The sequence below is a fragment of the Lithobates pipiens genome, unplaced genomic scaffold (genome assembly GCF_037356315.1).
Source record: "Lithobates pipiens isolate NorthernLeopardFrog02 unplaced genomic scaffold, aLitPip1_a1.2 Scaffold_28, whole genome shotgun sequence".
In the NCBI taxonomy this organism is placed as follows: domain Eukaryota; kingdom Metazoa; phylum Chordata; class Amphibia; order Anura; family Ranidae; genus Lithobates; species Lithobates pipiens.
This window is the reverse complement of record NW_027507789.1, coordinates 24,071,306-24,088,855: the sequence shown is the minus strand read 5'-3', so window position 1 is coordinate 24,088,855 and position 17,550 is coordinate 24,071,306. Positions and strand designations below refer to the sequence as shown.

At 45.0% G+C, this 17,550-nt stretch overlaps 1 protein-coding gene across 2 annotated transcripts in view; it reads left to right on the top strand.

Annotated features, from left to right (window-relative positions):
- Positions 1-17,550, top strand: part of USP36 (ubiquitin specific peptidase 36) — an 84,940-nt gene that overhangs the window by 30,560 nt on the left and 36,830 nt on the right. For both annotated transcript variants that reach the window (XM_077458902.1, XM_077458903.1), the window contains exons 8-13: positions 622-704; positions 2,056-2,167; positions 3,254-3,394; positions 7,026-7,126; positions 9,504-9,642; positions 9,804-10,406. In XM_077458902.1, coding sequence (XP_077315028.1) covers positions 622-704; positions 2,056-2,167; positions 3,254-3,394; positions 7,026-7,126; positions 9,504-9,642; positions 9,804-10,406 — 1,179 coding nt within the window. The remainder of the gene's footprint in view (positions 1-621; positions 705-2,055; positions 2,168-3,253; positions 3,395-7,025; positions 7,127-9,503; positions 9,643-9,803; positions 10,407-17,550) is intronic.

Here is a 17,550-nt window from a genome sequence, read left to right as displayed (position 1 = left end):
TATCACTGGGAGGAATAGTGCCCCAAGGGCCAGATAAAGGCTAGAAAAGGGCCACATCTGGCCCTCGGGCCGCAGTTTGGAGACCCCTGCTCTAGATCATGCCCAGCAGTCACTGTTCTCTTTTGCCTGTAGTGACAAACTTTTTTTTTTTTTTTTTTTTTTTTAGCCCCAGTTAACACTGCCAAGACCTGCTATGCGACTTGAGAGTTTAAAGTCGTGCCCCATTAACTGCAATGGAACCGTTCTAGTTGGTGCGACTCAAGTCGCTTCAGCTTAGAAAAAAGGTCCCTCCACTTCTTCTTTTGGGGCGACTTCAACATCACTTGCATTGACTTCTATTAAAGAAGTCGTATGCAAGCTGCAATGAAGTGGCGCAGGGATGTCGGATTCAAAGTCGTGGCAGGGTGAACAAGGGCTAACTCCTTGTGATGTCATCCCCGGGCTGATCCCTCCGCAAGCTGCAGAAAGGAGGGATCAGCAGGGTACATTTTTTTTATTTTTTTTTTATTTATTTTTTCAGTTTGCTATGGTAAGTCTGGGAATAGATGAATTCTGACTGGTTTCTGTAAGTTGCCAGAAACAATGAATCAGATTGTAAGGATCTTTTGTTTCTTGTTGCAGCAATCGGCCAACATTGTGCGTGCGTTAGAACTTTTCATCAAGTCTGATGTGCTGAGCGGAGAGAACGCCTACATGTGTGGCAAGTAAGAGCCGTTCTGTTTCTCTTCATCTATGCAGTTAGCGGAGTTCTCTGTAAATAACATTATGTGCACACAGTGAGTGGCGGGTGCTGAACAGCGTGGCACCTCGGCCCCAGATTCAAGAGGTAGTCCTTGCTCACTCCTGGTCAATGCCATCCATCTATGCTTAAAAGCCAAGTTCAGCTTTCACAAAACATAATAATAAATGCAGGTTAAAAAAAAAAGTGCATTTAATATATATATTTTTTTGTTTTGCCGCCTGTAAGGCATTGCACTGTAATCAGCAGATTGTGAATACAATGACTGGATCCTGCAGACTCTCCGTACACTGTCTGTCCATAACTCCGATAAAGACAGACAATTACTGAATTGCAGGAGAAATTAAAGTGTTAGTAAACCCAGGAACCGGCATTCACTATATCTGGTCTTCCACAGTACACAGAACATGGAAATGCAATTATTTTAGTAAATATAAATGGCTAAATAAGTTTTCTCATCAGCAGTACATAGCATTCTTATGACTTCTATGAGTGGTGTGGTTAAAGCTTGTAGGAGGAGTTTTCATTCTCCTCTGACTGTCCTATGAGGCTGCAGGACCCCTGACCCTCTGTCTGGACAGTGCTGATCACATGCACCCTCCCAAAAAAAAACTGTCTAGCAATACACACCAAACTAAGCATGTGCAGAGTGCCCCCTAGCCTCTGTACTATCAGGAGGTGGATTGGGGACAGTGGCAGAAGGGGGAGGATCAGAGAAGACAGGATCAGTTTTTTTTACACAATGCAAAGGATTAACCCCTTAGTTCCACAGCGAGTATAACAAGCCTGCTTTACTGCATATAACGACTGATTTCACTGTTGTGGGTTTAGTAACACTTTATTGGACTACAACCCATTGGCCGCAACGAGCTGACGGTACTTGTATTTCATTTATCCACAGAAGTTTGTGAATCAATGATGCAGGCGCACGGCCACGCAGTTTTTACATTCTGACAACAGTGCGGGGAGACGATCCCCCATGCCTGCTGTCACAGGGAGTGATGATTAGGAGGAGAGGAGGCAGGAGATGGAACATTTAATGCTATAGCCTATATTTATGCTTTTGCTTTTGTGGTATCAAATGCTGGCTTTTATTTAAAAAAAAAAAATTGGCTCAAACTGGCACAGATTTGTGGCTGGCGGGGCCGCTTTTTGATAATAATGAATTCAATGGTGGTGAATCGATCCCTGTCATTTAAATCACATGGAAGATCCACCTGCAGAGATTGTCAGATTAACTGCTTTATAAATATTCACCTTTGTGTCAGACTTGTACAGATATAAATATATCTTACAGTTGATTTCTTCTCTGTAAGGTGCAAGAAGAAGGTTCCGGCCACTAAAAGGTTCAGCATTCATCGAGCTTCCAATGTCCTCACACTGTCACTAAAACGATTTGCCAACTTCAGCGGTGGCAAAATAACAAAGGTCAGTAAAATGTACAAGTTTTCTACACATACAAAAAAAGGTGAGTCCACCCCTTACATTTTTGTAAATATTTTAAAATAACACTTTGTTACAATGTAAAGTAGTGAGTGTACAGCTTGTATAAGGTCTCTTTCACACTGATCCGCCCCGTGATGATCCGCTCGCTCAGCGGGGATCGCTCCGTTGTCCCCGCTGAGCCGGCGGTGGACAGGGCGGTCTCCGCACACTGTGCAGGGACCGCCCTGTCAGCTCTCCGCTCTCCTCTATGGGGATCGGATGAACACGGACCGTGTGTCCGTGTTCATCCGATCCACTGCAGACGGACAGAAAAATAGGATTTTCCTCCGTCTGCAGAATCGGGCAGTTGCGGAGGCGGATAATAGCGGGTGTCTGCGGATGCTCATCCGCAGACACCCGCTATCTCATAGGGATGAATGTATGTCCGTATTTCATCCGCAAACGGATGGATGAAATACGGACATACCATCCGCATGTGTGAAAGGGGCCTTACAGTGTAAATTTTCTGTCCCCTCAAAATAACTCAATACACAGCTATTAATGTCTAAACCGCTGGCAACAAAAGTGAGTACACCCCTAAGTGAAAATGTCCAAATTGGGCCCAAAGTGTCAATATTTTGTGTGGCCACCAATATTTTTTCCAGCACTGCCTTAACCCTCTTGGGCATGGAGGTCACCAGAGCTTCACAAATTGCCACTGGAGTCCTCTTCCCCTCCTCCATAGCGGTTTAGACATTAATGGCTGTGTGTTGAGTTATTTTGAGGGGACAGAAAATTTACACTGTTATACAAGCTGTACACTCACTACTTTACATTGTATCAAAGTGTCATTTCTTCAGTGTTGTCACATGAAAAGATAGAATAAAATATTTACAAAAATGTCAGGGGTGTACTCACTTTTGTGAGATATAGTGTGTGTGTGTGTGTGTGTGTGTGTGTGTGTGTGTGTGTGTGTGTCTATAGAAATAGATTTATTGTACATATGCACAAAAAAATTCTAAAGAGTAAATAACTAAATTTCTTAAAGTATATAAATGACCTCTGCACTTTGCTTCCTGTCTTCTGTAGGATGTCGGTTACCCAGAATTTTTGAACATCCGTCCGTATATGTCTCAGTGCAATGGAGACCCGGTTATGTATTCTCTCTATGCAGTCCTTGTGCATTCTGGGTACAGCTGCCATGCTGGACACTACTATTGCTATGTGAAAGTGAGTAGTATTGCATATCTTTTATGTAGTCTTAGGGCTCATGTCAATGGGCGCTGTTTTTCTAGATTTAAAGAGGGATTCCGCCCCAAAAAAAAATATTAAAAGCCAGCAGCTATAAATACTACAGCTGCTGACTTTTAATAAATGGACACTCACCTGTCCCGGGTTCCAGCGATGCTGGCAGCCGAGGCCGATCGACCGCTCGGGCCTCGGCTGCTGCCGCCGCCATTTGAGGTGAGGGAATCAGGAAGTAAAGCGAATCGGCTTCACTTCCCGGTTCCCTACTGCGCATGCGCGAGCGGCGCCACGCAATAGGAAATCTCCGCGCTGTCACTGGGACCCGTGTGTGTCCCAGCAGACAGCGCGGCAGGGCAGGAAATGGCGTAGACTCCCGTGGGAGTCTATGCCCGGAAGTGGGTGAAAATACCTGTCTTTGACAGGTATCTCCACCCCCCCTCCCCCCTGAAAGGTGTCAATTGTGACACCGGAAGGGGGGGGGGGGGGGTTCCGATCAGCGGAGGTTCCACTTTAGGGTGGAATCCCGCTTTAATATGAAATGGATAAGAACTACAAACTAGTTCTTGGTTATCTGCTGCTATTTCTAATTAAAAAGTATAAATGTGCAGCGCATTAGAAGTAAACACTCTCTGAGACACGTTCAGCTCGGCTACTTCTAAATTCTGATTTATTGGTGGGCGGGGTTGATATTTTATACAGAAAGATACGTCATTGCTATGTCAGTCTAATTGGTACATCTCATTGGTTACAATACAAGAGAAATGAAGAAACTTGATGCTTGAAGTTTGGTTGAAGCTGGTTCCCTTATCTCAAATGCATTCTTCTAACGCGGGGGGTGTAGGGTATAGATGCCATCTTAACTCCGAACGGAGAAGTCAATCTGTATACTACATAATAAGTAAGGAGCATAGTAACATGTATACACATAAGCAAATAGACATTTTCTGATTATCATTATGTACATTAGATTCCTTAAAGCGGAGGTCCACCCTAAAGTGGACCTTCCGCTCATCGGAACCCTCCCCCCTCCGGCGCCACAATTGGCACCTTTCAGGGGGGAGGGGGGTGCAGATACCTGTACAGTACAGGTATCTGCACCCACTTCCGGGATAGCTCTCTGCGGAAAGGGGCGTAGATTACGCCCCTTTCCGCAAGTGCCCCGCTGCCTGCTGGGAAACACACAGATCCCAGAGGCAGCGGGGACAGTCCTTATTGCGCAGCACGACTCGCGCATGCGCAGTAGGGAACCGGGAAATGAAGCCGAAAGGCTCCATTACCTGATTCCCATACCCAAGATGGCGGCGGCAGCACCCGAGAGATGATCGAGAGATCGGCTTCGGGTACCGACATCGCGGGCGCGCTGGACAGGTAAGTGTCACTATTTTAAAAGTCAGCAGCTGCAGTATTTGTAGCTGCTGGCTTTAAAAAAAAAAAAAAAAAAAAAAACGCGGAGTCCCGGCGGACTCCCGCTTTAACAAATGTACGTTTGGAATGAAAGTTAAACACAGGTTCAGTGACATCCCATTTGACTTTCACTGTGCTCCACACATGGCAGTTCAGAGGCTGCCTTTGACCTGCTTTGTGTTCCCGGAGACACTGCATTTCCTATTACTCGCTTTCCAACCAGCCTCCGCAGTCATACTGCAGTCCCTTTAATGGCTATAGCAGACGCGCACGCCGCCAGAGCCAACGTGCGTGGCCGACTGCTGCGATGTCCACTGTCCGCCCGTGATCGCTCCACATAGAGCCAGAACGGTGATCTGTCAATGTAAACAAAGCAGATCCCTGTACTGTCAGGGTAGTAGGTGAAGTTTTCAGGAAGCTATGCACAACACTCTTATAAATAGTAACCGCACTAGTGGGAAAATCCAAATACACCAATAAAAAGCTGAAAGCTCGCTAGGAGTTATTTTCCACAGCCAAAAACTGAGTCAAAGTGCTGCGCTACAATCGATTTATAATATTTTTAAAAATGAACCACGCTGTCACGTTTACAATCTCCAAGCCAAAGGCTGCACTTCCAGTGTGCGTGATGACGTCATGATCTATAGCTCTGCCCAGAGCTATACATCTTGACGTCATCACGTACCCGGAAGTGTGGCTTTTGGCTTTGAGATTGTAAACGTGACAGCGCTGTTCATTTTGAAAAATATTTTGTAAGTGTGTTTACTTTTATTAACCACTTCCATACCGCAGGCTGCCATATGACATCCTGGGCTTTCAGTGGGGATATCTGAATGATGGGTGCAGCTGCAGGCATCATCCAGATATCATTTTTTTTTTCCAGCCGGCGATTCCCTGCACCATCAGAACAATCATAGCAGCTTTTCAGACACTTTATTGTTCTTACCGGTGGCTGGAGGGTAAAGGCAGTCCCGCTATAAGATCTAGTAAAAAAAAAAAAAAAAAAAAGATTCCAGTAAATATTCCATAGTTTTTAGATGCTATAACTTTTGCGCAAACCAATCAATATACACTTATTGGGATTTCTTTTTTTTTTTTTTTACCAAAAACATGTAACAAAATTCAAATTTGCCTAAATTTATGTAGAAATTTAACATGCGATTTTTTCACCCTGAAAGTTGGGTGCAAATGGCCTGTGCGTGTTATATGCTGATGCCTACATTTTGGCCGCCTCGGAGGGGACAGGGTGAGGGGGGGGGGGGGGGGGGGGGGCTCCGGCGGGACGAGTGTCATATGATCTCCTGTTTACTTGACAGCCTCTGTAATAGGAAGCCCCGTCTCCTGCCATTGGATGGCTGTTCTGTCTGTCATAGGAGGCAGGACTTTGTATTAAGGTGGCCGCCACGTAAACAGGAGATTCTCCTGTATGTAATCTGTCGGTGCTCGTCCTGCTCCCTGTCCCCCCTGCATTGAGGGCAATAGTGATGCTGCAATGGTGTGGCTGCAGATGGGCACTGTCCCTTATTTTGCTTCAAAGTTCCTTATTTCAAATTTTTGTCTTTTTTCCTCTAACTTCCCTCTTAAAGTGAAGGTGGTTGTTATAAGCCGATAAATACGGTAATTTTTAAAAATATTGAATTGGATATGTTTTATAGCAGAAAGTAAAAAAAAAAAATATATATATATATATATATATATATATATATATATATATATATATATATATATATATATATATATATATATATATATATATAAAATAATGAGAGAGATTTTTTTATAGCGCAAAAAATAATAAACGCAGAGGTGATCAAATACCACCAAAAATGACAAATTTTATTTGGCTACAGCGTTGCATGACCGCACGATTGTCAGTTAAAGTAACGCAGTGCTGTATCACAAAAAAATGGCCTGATCATGAAGGGGGATACATTTTCCGGAGGTCAAGTGGTTAATATTACAACTCTGATCACAGCCAGCTCTCCTCCCTGTCTTTAGAAACATTACAATCTTGATTGGGTTTCATAGACCATGAATAGCGCTCCGCAATAATGCAGCAGGGGCTTCCTGGTCGTCGGGTTGCCTCCTGTGGTTGCCATGGAAACCTGGTGGCCTAGATTTATTCAGCTTTAGTTTGATGCCTGTTTGAAAGAGCTAAGAGACGGTGCTGTTGTCAAACATATCTGACGTTGATTTTTCTCTTCTACAGGCAAGTAACGGGCAGTGGTATCAGATGAATGATTCGCTTGTTCATGCCAGTAACATCAAGGTTGTTCTGAATCAGCAGGCTTATGTACTCTTCTATCTGAGGTAATGTTATAGCAGAACTATGGGATTCACAGCAGCTCTAAAAAAAAAAAAAAATAAATCCCTCCAGGAACTGCTGTTTTTGTGTTGTATTTGCTGTATGAGGATAATGAGTATGTGTACGTGTGTGTGTGTATATATATATATGTATATATACGCACGCGTTATATTCGGTGATCCAGCTCTTCCGGGTAGGGTGCGCATGCCCGTAGCCGGCGGCTTTCTCCCACTGTGATCACACAGAGCAGGAGCCGATCGACGGGTAGGGTAGAAAGGTGGTCTGCCTATGTAAACAAGGCAGATTGCCATTAGGTCAGTAGGGAAGGCATTGATCTTGTGTTCCTGCAAAGCAGGGACATGAATCCACGCCTTCCCTTAGTAAAAGCACCTCTCTCACTGTAGAAAAACACTGCTTAGGTGCACGTTTAACCCTTTGATCACCCCTGATGTTGAAGCGAAGGTCCGCCCAAAAAGAACCCAACAAATTAATAGGACTCTTGCCTGTCCTGGAGTCCAGCGATGTCGGCAACGCAGCTGATGTTTCCATCAGCTACGGGGCCTGCGGCCGCCATTGAGGGTGAGGGACCCCAGCAGTGTAGCTGTATGGCTTCACGCCGGGAACCCTACTGCGCATGCACAAGGCCCCACTCCGCTCTCCTACTGGCAAACTGCCAGGTTCTCTAGATGGAGCACCCAGTACCATCCATTGATCATTGTAGTTTGACTTCGGAATTGCTGAGTCTAAACCCTTTCTTAGCTCCATGTTGAGGATTGTGAAGGTAGGTGTGGCGCGCTCTGCGTAGATGAGCTCTCAGAAACTTAAGGAGCAATGATCACTTTTAGTATATGACATAAATCATAGTCAATGCATTTTACGGGGTCAGGGCTTCTTCTTCAGGGCTTTGGTAGTGTTTGATCTGCTGTTTATGGTTGCTGCAGTCTTTGTCCTGATATAATTATGGTGTTCCGAAGTCTGTTTTTCCTGCAGTGGCAGACTCTGGCACAACAGACATTCCAAAGCACCACTATCAAATAAGGACACAGCCGATGACTAGCATATCAAACACTACCAATGCTCTGAAGAAGGGGGAGCCCTAATCCCCTGAAACACTTTGGCTGTGTTTTCAGTGTGTCAGCTTAGAAACACCTGGTGTGTGTGTTTTCAATAGAGCAGATAGCAGGCTGCCAAGATTCTTTTGCAGTAGAAAGAAAGATCTCTATGCCTCTGCTGTAAACTTTGAACATTTATTTTTCCACAATGCCTATAGCTACAGAGGTAATTGAGATCTTGTTTTAAAGGATAAGTTCACCTTTCATAACATGTTAAACCCTGAATATAAGTGTAACATGTTATGAACGGACCTGCCCCCGCTCCCCTGCTGTGGCAACTAGCGGGAATTTAAAAAAACACAGCCATGCGGGGCTCTGCCCACACAGCTGCGTCGCTCAGTCACAGTGCTCTGCTTGCCCAGCCGCGTCGCTCAGTCACAGTGCTCTGCTTGCCCAGCCGCGTCGCTCAGTCGCAGTGCTCTGCTTGCCCAGCCGCGTCGCTCAGTCGCAGTGCTCTGCTTGCCCAGCCGCGTCGCTCAGTCGCAGTGCTCTGCTTGCCCAGCCGCGTCGCTCAGTCGCAGTGCTCTGCTTGCCCAGCCGCGTCGCTCAGTCGCAGTGCTCTGCATGCCCAGCCGTGTCGCTCAGTCGCAGTGCTCTGCCTGCCCAGCCGCGTCGCTCAGTCGCAGTGCTCTGCCCACCCGGCCCCGTCGCTCAGTCGCAGTGCTCTGCTTGCCCAGCTGCGTCGCTCAGTCGCAGTGCTCTGCCCACCGGCCCTGTCGCTCAGTCACAGTGCTCTATTATTTTTTGTCAAAAGGTGAACTTATCTTTTTTTAAAGTGATTTATTGCTTGTTCAGATAATGTAAACACTTTGGTGTGCATGGTCTTGGTGCACTTTAAAAAGCCTCAGTCCCTTTATAGTAAATTAGCAAAGTGACAGAGTCCCTTTAATCCCCTGTTCTCCAGCAGCAGATACCTTTCCTTCATTCCCTTGTTGCTCTGATCGGCTGTCAGGAATGAAAAAAAATGCCTTGTTCTTTTCGGTATGGAGGAGCATGCGACTCGCTCTGTGTGACGGCTCTGGGGTATTCACCAAGCACCAGCGCAGTCATATAGGGTGGGCTATAGCTCTGTAGAGACTCTTATTTGAGTGACCCAGGGATAACATGGGCAGATTTTCTTCTTGCAGGTGAATAGATTGGCAGGGGACAGAAAAGGGGGGTGGTGTGCCCTGCATGGACACACCACAGGTTTGCTTTAGGTTGAACCCGTGAAATAGTATACTTGGTAATTTCTGCTTGTTCTATGTGGTCAGAAATCTTTCTTCCTCAGGCTTCCAGAGTCCAGAAAGAGCTTTGATGGTTCGGCGTGTAAAGTGCCAAATGCTCAAATTTCTCGCCCGAGCTCTGTTCCTCCAACTATCAAGAAGACGTTCTCTAATGGTAGTCTGTCATCCCCGCTGATTGGGAAGGTGAGTGACTTCTACCCTGAAACATAAACTTTTAAGAAATCTCAAGTTTGCAGTCTTCAAGAAACCTTAGAAAACAGCAGGTTATTTAACCCACCTGTGTCTATTGACATTGGGTGTTATTTTCTCCTGTCACGTTCTATCTTCTACCATCCTACTTCCAGAGACCGGACGGAGTACACGAGAAGAAGTCACCGATGGATGACATTGGGGTTCCAGTGTGCCGTACATATCCTTTGGTCAGCAGCAAAGAGCACAACGGAGTTCCCCGCACTAGGCCCCTGAGTGCCAACCCTTCTCCGAAGCTCAGCTCGAAAACCTCCTACTCTCCTTGTATTTTGGATGATCACATGAGTCGGATGAAGAAAGCTGCTAACGCCAAATTCAAAACATCTCCCGAAGCGAACGAAGCTGCGAAAATGCAAGAGGACCCCAAGTCTAGTTGGGATACCACCAGCCTGAGTTTGATATCCACCTCCAAAACCTTTAACGAAAACCTCGACTCCCAGGAAAACGCAAACCAAAAACTGGAAGAGGTGAAAAATATAAAGCCGCAAGAACCACTCTTAAATGAACAGGCTGTGTCACTGGGCACCTCCACAATCAGGAATGTTCCATCTCCATGCTGCAGCCCTCCTATGGAAGCCAATCGGACGGGGCCAAACTGCACTTTAAAATCAAAGTCCCCCACCTTGGCCAGTGTGTGTGAAGCTTTGACGACCATGTCACCCCCACCCGCCAAAAAGCTGGCTCTGTCAGCCAAAAAGGTTAGTTCCTGTGAAGACCTGATCATTTTTATATTTGCTTTGCTGAACCGTTGCCAAGCTCTACAAAAGCAGACAGCAAAATTGGTGTCTGCTTAGTTTGAGGAGGTGTGAAAGTAGAAGGAAGATTTTGTCTCTTGTGGCTGTAGCCTTCAACCACTGTAGAGGACTGCTTACCTGTAGGTAAAAATGACCATGCTGGGTTTACTACCACTTTTAATGTGAGTTCTAACATATTTTTTTTTAATACGCCAGTTACCTGGCGCTTCCCTTTCTATACACACACAGGAGCTGTGGGGGTAATTGCATGCGATTTTGGACAGGAATCACACCACATTCCTGTTCATATTGAATGCTGTTCTTTGCAGTACGATTTTCGTCCATTTGTTTTTGTATTGATGCAAATCGCACCACAAAGTATTGGTACTTGGTAGTGGCGAGTACTTGACTGAAAGTATCGGTACTCATACTCGCCAGTTAAAAAAAACCAAAAAAACGGTATAAGTGCAACCCTACCATATATGATGATAGTAGTATTTATTTGCAGTTTCTCCATATACAAGTAAATTGTACTTGCTTATATAATGCTGAGATTAAAGTGACCACGTGAGATAAAAAAAAATGAAACAAAGGGTTCCCGTAAAAAAAAAAAAAAAAAAAAAAATAAAAAAAAATATATATATATAATATATTAAAAAGTTACATTTGTTATATTTACCCTGTAAGGGTGTTAAAGCTGAGCTCTGGTCTCTAAAATCTTCATGTAAATGTCAATGGCCACATTAGGATATAAATGCATTTTTTTGTGCATCAAATGCCTTTGCAAACCCGATGCCTTATAAACTGATTAGTGACATCATCAGAGGCAAAGTTTTAGAACTGGATTACTGCACAGATCTGTACACAAAGCACATCAAGATTCAAGTAAGGATACAGAAATGACAATATTTGCCTCTTGCGGAGTTCAGCTTTAAATGTTTGCACTACAGACGTTGCTGCTATCAAACACTCCTGGATCTGCCCGATAGTGTGATCCCCTGCTGGGCACCGTGGTTCTTTCTGCCAGCTGCTGTGGCACTACAGAACACAGTAGTTATGTAGCAGTCTGCAGGAAGCCACAATGCCTAGCAGGAGACCGGGCATCCGCCATACATGAAGCGCTCTCCGCCGAAACTTTGAGAGTGAAAATTTATCACTCTGCCCAGTGGAAAAGTAACTATAAAACGTCATCTTTTGGGAGTCTTGGTTTAATTTTTTTTTGGCAATGTCAACAGGCTTAAAAAAAAAAAAACACTTACTGGATATGTTACCTGCGGGGTCGGTTTTGCACCCTGGCTGCTCTTTTATAGTAATTACAAAAAAAAAAAAAAAAAAAACCCTTGGTTATGTATAGGAAAGGTTTTTGCAGGCCCCATAGGGGCTAGCCATGGCATTTAAAGGAATATACAGTGAGGGAAAAAAGTATTTGATCCCCTGCTGATTTTGTACGTTTGCCCACTGACAAAGAAATTATCTGTCTATAATTTTAATTTTAGATTTATTTTAACAGTGAGAGACAGAATAACAATAATAATATCCAGAAAAACACATTTCATAAAAGTTATAAATTGATTTGCATTTTAATGAGTGAAATAAGTATTTGACCTCTTCGCAAAGCATGACTTAGTACCTGGTGGCAAAACCCTTGTTGGCAATCACAAAGGTGGTCAGACGTTTTTTGCAGTTGGCCAGAAGGTTTGCACACATCTCAGGAAGGATTTTGTCCCACTCCTCTATGCAGATCCTCTCCAAGTCATTAAGGTTTCGAGGCCGACGTTTGGTAACCCGAACCTTCAGCTCCCACCACATATTTTCTATGGACGACACGTAGCATACAGGCTTTCACGGGTATCCCGTTCCCACCTCCGGGAGCCTCAGCTGCGGGTATTGACGTCACCGCCTGGGCTCCCTCCTCCTTTCCTGGATGCTAGGCCAGTAAGAGAGTTAAGCAGAGCCTCGTGCATGTGTAGTAGGGTTCCCAGCGTGAAGCTGTAAGGCTTCACTGCAGGTTTCCCTTACTTGCAATGGAGGCGGCAGCACCCGACAGCTGATGGAAACCTCATCTGTGGTTCCGACATCGCTGGACTCCAGGACAGGTAAGTGCCCGATTATTAAAAGTTAGCAGCTGCAGTATGTGCAGCTGCTGGCTTTTCATTTTTGCAGCGGTGGGCGGACCGCCACTTTAATGTCCTTCTTTTTATGCCACTCCTTTGTTGCCTTGGCCGTGTGTTTTGGGTCATGGTCATGCTGGAATACACGTCAATGACCCATTTTCACTGCCCTGCCCTTGCACACCCAAGATTTGACCCATATATCGTCCCTTTTGATGCAGTGGAGTTTTCCTGTCCCCTTAGCAGAAAAACACCCCCAAAACATAATGTTTCCACCTCCCATGTTTGACGGTGGGGATGGTGTTCTTGGGGTCATAGGCAGCATTCCTCCTCCTCCAAACATGGCGAGTTGAGTTAATGCCAAAGAGCTTGATTTTGGTCTCATCCGACCACAACGCTTTCATCCAGTTCTCCTCCGAATCAGCCAGATGTTCATTAGCAAACTTCAGACGGGCTGTACGTGTGCTTTCTTAAACAGGGGGACCTTGCGGGTGTTGCAGGATTTCAGTCCTCCCCGGCACAGTGTGTTACCAATTATTTTCTGGGTGACTATGGTCCCAGCTGCCTTGAGATCATTGACTAGATTCTCTCGTGTAGTTCTGAGCTGACTCCTCAAATTTCTCATTGTCTTGTAGCCCATTCCAGCCTTGTGTAGGTCTACAATCTTGTCCTTGACATCCTTGGACAGTGAAAAGATTGGAATCTAATTGATTGCTTCTTTGGACAGGTGTTTTTTATACAGGTAACAAGCTGAGATTAGGAACACTCCCTTTAAGAGGGTGCTCCTAATCTCAGCTTGTTACCTGTATAGACGACACCTGGGAGACAGGAATCTTGCTGATAGATAGGGGATCGAATACTTATTTAACTCATTAAAATGCAAATCAATTTATAGCTTTTTTTAAATGTGTTTTTCAAAAAAAATGTTTGTCTCTCGCTGTTAAAATAAACCTACCATTAAAATTATAGACTGATCATTTCTTTGTCAGTGGGCAAACTTACAAAATCAGCTGGGAATCAATTACGTTTTCCCCCTCACTGTATAGTGGCTTTGTGCATCTTTTCTCATCTATTTATATTGGATATTGTTGCTATTGCTGATCACTACATTTGGAAATGCTAGCTGCCTGGCTAATGTGCTAATCCAGTCACCTATATTTTCAAAGCCAATGACCCTGAGCAGCTATGTAGATTGCGTTCTGGCTTTGCTGGCTGTTTGCTTGTTCCAGGAAAGTAAGCCTTAAAAGCAGAGAATGAAAATGACAGCCAGGCAACCAGCATTCTCCAGAAAGTGATCATTAGCAGGGGCCTACATGTTTTTGGGACTTGTAACACATAATGGTTAAAGCCCAACTCCAACCAGTTTTTCTTCCCTGTGTGTTTTTTATTTTTTGTTTGAGTGGGGAAAGATTAAAGTCTCTGCCAGATTTGTATAGCTGTCTGTGTCGATTATTGAGAGGAGATTTAACCTCACTTCCTGGCAGGACAGGAAATAAGAATTCTTCTTTAGTCCATTGAGGAACACAGGAAGTCTTTAACCTTCGAGTTCTACTGCTCCTAACAGCTGCTTTCACACTGGGGCTACGAGCATTGATGGTAAAACCCCGCTAGTTTTAGCGGGGATATTCAGCCGCTAGTGGGGCACTTTTAACCTCTGCTAGTGGCTGAATAAAGGGTTAAATGCGCCTGTGTATCGCCGCTGCTGAAGCGTTTTGCAGGTGCTTTGGCAGCAGTGGAGGAGCGGTGTAGACAGCGCTCCTCCACCGCCCGAAAGATGCCGCTTGCAGGACTTTTTCTAACGTCCTGCAAGCGCACCACCCCAGGGGATGCAGGGGAGGCATTTTTCAGGCAGTTTACAGGCGCTATTTTTAGCCCAAAAACGCCCCAGTCTGAAATGGGTCCACAGGAGGACTCAACCATGGCAAACAAAATTGTAGCACAGGATAACCCCTCCTACTACCAGCTCTGTTTTTTGCTAGTTTCCTAGGATGGTGGGAAGCTTTTCTTCAGCTCTGCTCTTCTAAAGACTAACCGATTTTGCTAGCACCTCTTTTTTTGATTATTTTTTTTTCTTCAGTCAGGACTCTTCTCTATATGGAGCTGATCTCTTTAATTGCAGCCATCTAGCGTAGTGACCCTCATCCTGGCTTTTGAGTGCTGCATCTAGGAACTCTTTCCAGGTTCAGAGTCACTAATCTTGCCTTAACACTTGCCCTCTCTCTGTAAGCTCACTTTGTAAGAAGGTCGGTTGGGCTGATCTACAGGAGCTACCTAATTTTTCATAGGGTTGATGTTTTTTCCTGGTTTCCACTGGGAAGAGCCCTCTCTCTTATCTGCAATGCAGAATGGAGTAAGCTTCTTTCACTGCTGCTCCTGTATATTAAGAACCACATGGAACTCTGATGTTCGGTTTGTTCTTGTTGCCAGCCTACAGTGGCTTTGATCACGTTTGGCCATCCTACCCTCACCTACAAACCAGCTGTGTCAGGTTTTCCTGTGGTATCTGAGGTTTTGCCTTTCTGCCACGTGATTACAACATGTCTGACTCTGGACACAGAGGGCACAATCTCGCTGTATTACTTGCTCCTATCTCTCACTCTCTACTGATGACTCTGAGACCTTTCTCACCTACTGCTGGTGCTGGCATCTACAGCCTGGCATCATGTTGCCCTCTTTTCCTAGAGCAGTGGTCTCCAAACTGCTGTCCAGGGGCATATGCGGTGCTTTGCTTGCATTTATCCAGTCCCTTGCTTTTGCCAGTGAAGGGTACAATTCCTCCCAATGACTTCAACGATGGGGCACTGTTCCTCCCAATGCCACCAGTGATGGGGCATGATTCCTCTCAATGACATGCGTGATGGGAGATTGTTTAGAAAGTTTGGAGTCCCCTGACCTAGAGTCCATTTCATCATCACAGGCCTTTTTAGCTGTGCAGGTGTGGGCAAGTTTTTCTCTACACTCATGCAAGAATTTATTGCCCAGTTCTTTTCTGACTCTGACTGCAGAGGCCACAAGCATGCTCCTGCACCCTCTCTTGTAGAGTTTTCAACTGATTGTATTTTTGACACTTGGATTCAGAAGGTGGTATTCAAGGGCTGCAAACTGAAGTTGCACTTCCTGACCCCTCCTCCAATGTCTTACCTTCAACCCTCCTGCACCTTACAAATTATCTCTATTGGGCCCTGGGTCTTCTGTAGCATGGTGTTATTACCCCCATTTCTGTGTCAGACTGTTTTCAAGATTTTTACTCCAACCTATTCAACCAAGGGGCTCTATTGGACAGTGGGGTTGATTTACTAAAACCGGGGCACTCAGAATCTGGTGCAGCTGTGTTTGGTAGCCAATCGGCTTCTAACGTCAGCTTGTTCAATTAAGCTTTGACAATAAATCCTGGAAGCTGATTGGTTTCTATGCAGAGCTGCACCAGATTTTGCACTCTCCAGTTTTAGTAAATCTCCTCCATTGTGTCCTTGACTGTTTAGAGATTACAGCAGTTTAGTTGGATCCTGAACCTTCTGAAACTGAACCTGGAACTGACTCATTGTTTGAAGTATCTGGGTATAGTCCTGGATCCATTGGTATCCAGGTATAGTTCTGGACAAAGCTCAGACTAGCAAGATTCTTCCACAAGGGGAAACTTCAGACTCTTCAATCTCAGATTCAAGCTGTCCTGTCCAGTAGTTGTCCGACTCTCCACTTTTGCATCAGAGTCTTGGGTCTGATTTGCTCTTATGCCCAGTTTCCCCCAACCTCCACAACATTCTGTCCTTGAGGAACAAGTCCATCAGGTCCCTGGACAGACTTGATTCTTTTGGTACCAGTTTGTCCCTGGTTTGGTGGCTCAGGAGTCCTGGCTCTGGAATTCTTCTTCTTCCTCTTCCTCCTCTTCTTCTTCTTCCTCTTCCTCCTCCTCTTCTTCCTCTTCCTCTTCTTCATCCTCTTCTTCATCCTCTTCTTCATCCTCTTCTTCATCCTCTTCTTCATCCTCTTCTTCATCCTCTTCTTCATCCTCTTCTTCTTCCTCTTCTTCTTCCTCTTCTTCTTCCTCTTCCTCTTCCTCTCAGGGTTTTAAAGATTCCTGGGCGCCTTGTTGGTTCTGAGGATTTGGTCATCTTGTCTCCAGGACAACATCTTGGTGCTTCAGATGATTTGGCTGTCCCTGCAGCGTTGAGCTATACTACTGGGGGGTTATCTGATTTGCATTGTGTCTTAGCGTCACAGCAGTGGTATACCTCAACCATTAAGGAGGAATGAAAAGTCTCTGTGGGGCAACAGAGGTAAATCAAATCCTGTGCTGGTCCAAAACATCCCAGGTGTAGACAATTTGACAGGGGGACTTCCTCAGTCAGCAATGACTGGACCCATGGGCAAGTGATACTTCCACTGTAAGATTCCTTTGATGCTTAAAGCTAGGAAGGCTACTTCATGCAAGGACTATCATTGGACGTGGAAGACATAGCTAATTTTGCATGAGTCTCGGTGCTTCCACCCCAGGAGTTTCTCTGTAGAAGAAAATCTTTTTATTTTTTATTTTTTTCCCCTACGGCTGTGTCTTGACCAGGATTTGGATCTCAGCTCTATCAAGGGTTTCTGCCCTTTATACCTTATTTCAGAAACCGTTGGCCTCTCACTTTCTGAATCAGACCTTTCTTCGGGGAATCTTCCATGTAGCTCCCTCTGTTTTCTTCCTCACTGACTTAGGGGGATCTGAATCAGATTCTCTCTCAGAATCAACTGTTTGAAACCATTAGAGAGACTCCTATCTCTATTCTCACCTAAAAGTTGGTATTCTATATAGCAATTACCTCTGCAAGGTATGTGTCGGAATTGGTGGCTTTATCCTGAAAACAGAACAGTTTCTGGTTTTGCATATGTTCAAGATATGTTGAAGCCCAGAACGTTCACCTCAAGCAGTACATCTTTCTTCTTTCCTTCTGTCCAGCTCCAAAGGAAAATTCCCTACATTGCCTAGATGTAGTTCAAGCTGTGAGAGTCTC